Here is a 4,439-nt window from a genome sequence, read left to right as displayed (position 1 = left end):
ATTTTGATCAAATGTAGCATAATTTCAACTGATGATGAATAATGAAATTATGAACAAATACAACTACATTATATGTCATTTAAGTCATTTGTGTAAATAATCAATTCATTTATAACTGTTTCCTGCAGTTGCATTTGCATTTTTGGTGACAAGTAGTGCGAGTATTTATTCTTTTCATGACAGATACCTTTTTCCAGCTCAACATACTCCTGCATGACCTCTGACTTTGATGTCAATTTGACTGCCAGAAGATCCAGCTGCACTTGTTTGACCACTCCTCTGCATGTCTGCATCCTTTTTTCCAGCCCTCAGGTGTTTCACAGTCAAACTCCGCCTCCGTTATGTGAAGCATATATAAACCGCAGCAGACTCTCTGATCTGGCAGAGCAGCAGAGGCTAGACACTGAAGGTCAATAAAGCAGCTTTTCATCCTGAGAGCTCAGACACAAACAAGTGACGATGGCCGGTGTACAACGCTTTGTAATCAGTGCCCGCATTATCGGAGCCGTCCACAGGGACACACCAAAACTGAAGGTGAGTGAAGACTTCAGTCGATACTTATCTGAGGCTTAAAAATGTCTGTTTGTGTGAAAGTTTCTTGTCTGACATCTTTTATTTTTCTCTCTCCACAGATGTTCATGATATCTGTGTTGTGGTCTGACGAGACTGAAGTTATTGTCTACAGGTCCTTCAAGAATTTCCAGAAATTTCATGTAAGACCAAAGAAACTCCCACTTGGTGCACTCAGTCTACTGTTTATATTGTAGGAATAATTATTAATTCAGATGTGTTTTTTTTTTATTCAAACAGAGGCAGCTGAAAAAGAGGTTCCCTCAAATGAACCGTTTCAGGAAAAACGACAGAGTGATCCCCAAATTTAGAGGTAAGATTATTTCAACTGTATGTTACAAGGTGTATATAAATGGTCTCCTGTGAGCAACTGTGTATTTGTAGCAATTAGTTAGAGGAATAGCACACAAAACAGTTTAATATCTGTACAAACATGGTTTGTTTTAGCTTGTTTTTCCTCCTATTTCTAAGAAAAATGCTTTAGAAATGATGTTCATCTTCTTCTCATTAAATCTAGTATTAACCCTGAAACCGTTTCCTCTCCTCTCTCCAGGGCAGGCCAGGAGGAACAGCCTCCAGCAGAAAGGATCCAAGCGATCAATCCAACGCATGAAGTTTCTGGAGAGCTACTGCGACAAGCTGCTGAAATGCGACCAAACTGTGACTCAGAGCTCAGAGGTGACTCAGTTCTTCATGCCCAAAGACCACGACCTGCAGCCAGACCTCACCAAGAACAGGTAGGTTGTCATTTCAGTGTTTAGGTTAAATCATGCGAGAGTTAAATAGAAGTTCTTGTTTCTTAAATGGCTGACTTTTCTCTCACACAGCATCATGATCCTGCTGTCTGATGATCTGCCCGATGGCTCAGGTGGAGGAGGGGGTGATGTGACGGGCAGCGTCACTCACCCGTTTGTCACCCAGACTTACCGCTGCGTGGCTGCTCACGAGACAAAGGACACCAAGAATCGTCCGTTTAAAGTCGCTGTGGACGAGAAGCTGGATGTCCTGATCAAAGACCCTGCAGGTCAGTGCTTCACTTTCATGCAGTTGCTTCCTGAAAAGCAGCAAAAACCTTGAGCTACCCCCACAACCGTTTCTGTTATGCTGAAAGTGTGTTTTATTTCCTCTCCAGGTTGGTGGCTGGTGGAGAACGAGGATAAGCTTTTGGCTTGGTTTCCTGCTCCCTACCTGGAGTTATGTGAAGGAGAGGACGATGATGATGCTGGATTCCAGCTTGCAGGTGTGTGTTACTTGTAGTCACGGTCTCATTTAACAAGCTTGATTACAGAACTGAACCTTTGTAAGCTTGACAGTGGTGTGACATCATCTGTTATTACTGTGAAAATGAATGCATGTCAGATGCATCTACTTCATATTACTGTGAAGATTAGCTGTTACAAACATCTAACACTGTTGAGTTCTCTTTAACCACTGGACGTTAACATGCATCTATTCCTTTCTACCAAAACTCACTTTTATGAAGACAATATGTGACTGTACAGCAGTTCCTGAGCTTGTTGTCTTGTTTGTGACCTTTAGGTTCCCTGTACTGTGCCGTGAGGAGTTACTCAACTAAGAAGGATGACGAGGTGTCAGTGCCCATTGGCTCTGTGGTGGAGGTGCTGAGGAAGTCTGACAACGGCTGGTGGCTCATCAGGTTCAATGGCAAATTAGGTTACATCCCCTCCATGAACCTGCAACCATACAACAACCCACGGTCCGGCCTTTACAGCCTGCAGAGAAAGCTGTACAGTTCCACTCTGAATCTGGCAACCAGCAGGGAACCTCAGGCTCCTCGTCCACCCGGCAGCAACAAAGAAAACAGCCCTCAACGGGATTCTGCAGGTCAGTCCAGAGGAGAACCCAGTCTGCCAGGGCGTCTCCACAGGGCCCGATCTCTGGACGTCCTCTCTGAGACCCGGTCGCAAGTACAGGCGGAGAGGGACGCCGCAAACTCAGATGGCCGGGAACGCAGCGAGAGCAACACAAGCACCGAGAGCAACACAAGCACCGAGACCAGCTTCTCCGGCTTCTACTCAGATGGCCTATCGTCCTCAAGTTTGAGCGATGACATGCCGTTTGAGTGTCCCACAGGCAGTCCTGCAGCCTCCCTCCAGCCTGGTGTCAGTGACAGTGGGGGCAGCAACCCTGATCTCATCCTCTCTGACCGCTGTGGCTCCGGCCCTAGCTCCGACAGCTCTGAATCTGTGAGCTCCAAAGGAAGTGAGACGGCTTCAATGGCTCCCAGGATGCCACCCAGACCAAAAACCGAGGAGATCCTGACTCGCTGCACCACCATGACCCGCAAGGCAGCCCTGGCCACCAAGACCCGGCTTCAGATTCAGCCAGAGTCGATCTACAGCCGCTAGATTCACAAGTCTTTGATATATGAAATATTCATGTAACATATTTAACCTGTTTGACCCCATAGGGTCTGTCAGTCAGGTGTTTTTGCTGCAGCATTGTTTATATCACTAGTTCAATCAGGAGAGACTTGTTTTATAATTTAACAATGATTTATTATACATGCATCAAATATGGACTCCATCCTGAAGTACTATCACCGAGGGTAGGGATACTGAGGTCCGATAGGCCTAATCCCCCCTGGAGTCCAGACACTGGTGGTGGTGGTGAAGGGAGTTGCTGCAATCTGATGATGAATCAGGAGCATGACTGTGATGCTGACTGGAGGTCACTGGGGTGGAGGAGGGTCGCATCTGCTTAACGCTGAAATGACAACTGACAGCAGCAGAGAGGAGAACGATAGCAACGATATGATTGGCTTCAGGAACCGGTGTGCAGAATCTGGTTGGTTGCTTAAAAGTGCACGCCCCCAATCAGCTGATAGAGTAATTACAAGGAGAGGAGAGACAGAGATTAGAGTGAGTGTCTTCCTGACTGAACTTGCGCTTGAGCTACAGGTTAACATTTTTTGTCATACCAGAGATTGAAGAGATAGTAACCTTTACAAGATCAATATATGTTGAAAGTCACAAGATACCATAATAACAATAGTGTAGCTTCAGTGAAGCGTTAGACGGAGCAGGAACCAGAAAATGTATGCGACATTGTCATGCAATAGTAAACAATATTCTCTATAACCTTGATGCCATTTAAGGGTTAATCTATGTGGATTGTTGGAGTTAAAGAGGAAGTAGAAGTTTTTTTTTACTAAACTGTATTTTGTGTATCATTCTTCACCATTTATCACAATTTTTAAGACATAGAAATAATTTCTGCAAGTTCTGACCTGTTTGGTGATAAAAGCAATCATTTATCACTTTATTATTATGCACCTTTTATTTGTTATATCATTCACAGCAGTAATTTAACTTGTATACTATGTTATAGTGTTGGGGAAAATCTAAATGACTAATTATAAGGTGTGCTTTAAAAGCTTGGTGTCCTTATGTGTCCTTGTTGTGTGAACTGCCTCACCACAGTTGTTTAGTCTATGCGAAAGAACACTCAGCAGCATGTCCTGGATTGAAATGATAATAAGGACTGTGGGAGCGTTAAGATGGGTACAGAGCTATGTTATGAGAACATAGCCTCCTGACTACTACATGGCGTGGAAGCCATTTTGTGTGTGTGTTATGCTTTCGTGACGTATTGCCTGTGACACTGTATTGTTTACTTGGTATAAATATCCGAGGCTCAGAGTCAGACCTCTGAGCAGCCTTGATCCATGTATACTGTATGTGAATCAACTCTGTCTCCTTCTTTGCAAAGAATAAATGTTAACTGATTTATGATTTTCCATTCGGTCTTGCGTGAATTTTTCTAACATATAGTTTATATGAATAGACTGAATGCCAGTGTGAAGGCTTCTTGATCCATTTCCAAATTAAGGTATAGTGAAATGACAT

At 43.9% G+C, this 4,439-nt stretch overlaps 1 protein-coding gene across 1 annotated transcript; it reads left to right on the top strand.

Moving 5' to 3' along the window:
• Positions 1-393: 393 nt before the first annotated feature.
• On the top strand, positions 394-2,939 carry LOC306713224 (NADPH oxidase organizer 1-like; the record flags this gene model as incomplete). Its single annotated transcript, XM_079182872.1, has 7 exons — positions 394-534; positions 633-713; positions 811-883; positions 1,124-1,307; positions 1,398-1,594; positions 1,703-1,810; positions 2,110-2,939. The coding sequence occupies exons 1-7, from the start codon at positions 460-462 to the stop codon at positions 2,937-2,939; spliced, it is 1,548 nt and encodes a 515-aa protein (XP_079038998.1). The 5' UTR covers positions 394-459.
• Between the last annotated feature and the right edge of the window lie 1,500 nt (positions 2,940-4,439).

The sequence above is a fragment of the Pholis gunnellus genome (genome assembly GCF_910591455.1).
Source record: "Pholis gunnellus genome assembly, chromosome: 21".
NCBI lineage: Eukaryota > Metazoa > Chordata > Actinopteri > Perciformes > Pholidae > Pholis > Pholis gunnellus.
This window is presented reverse-complemented; position numbering and strand designations above follow the sequence as displayed.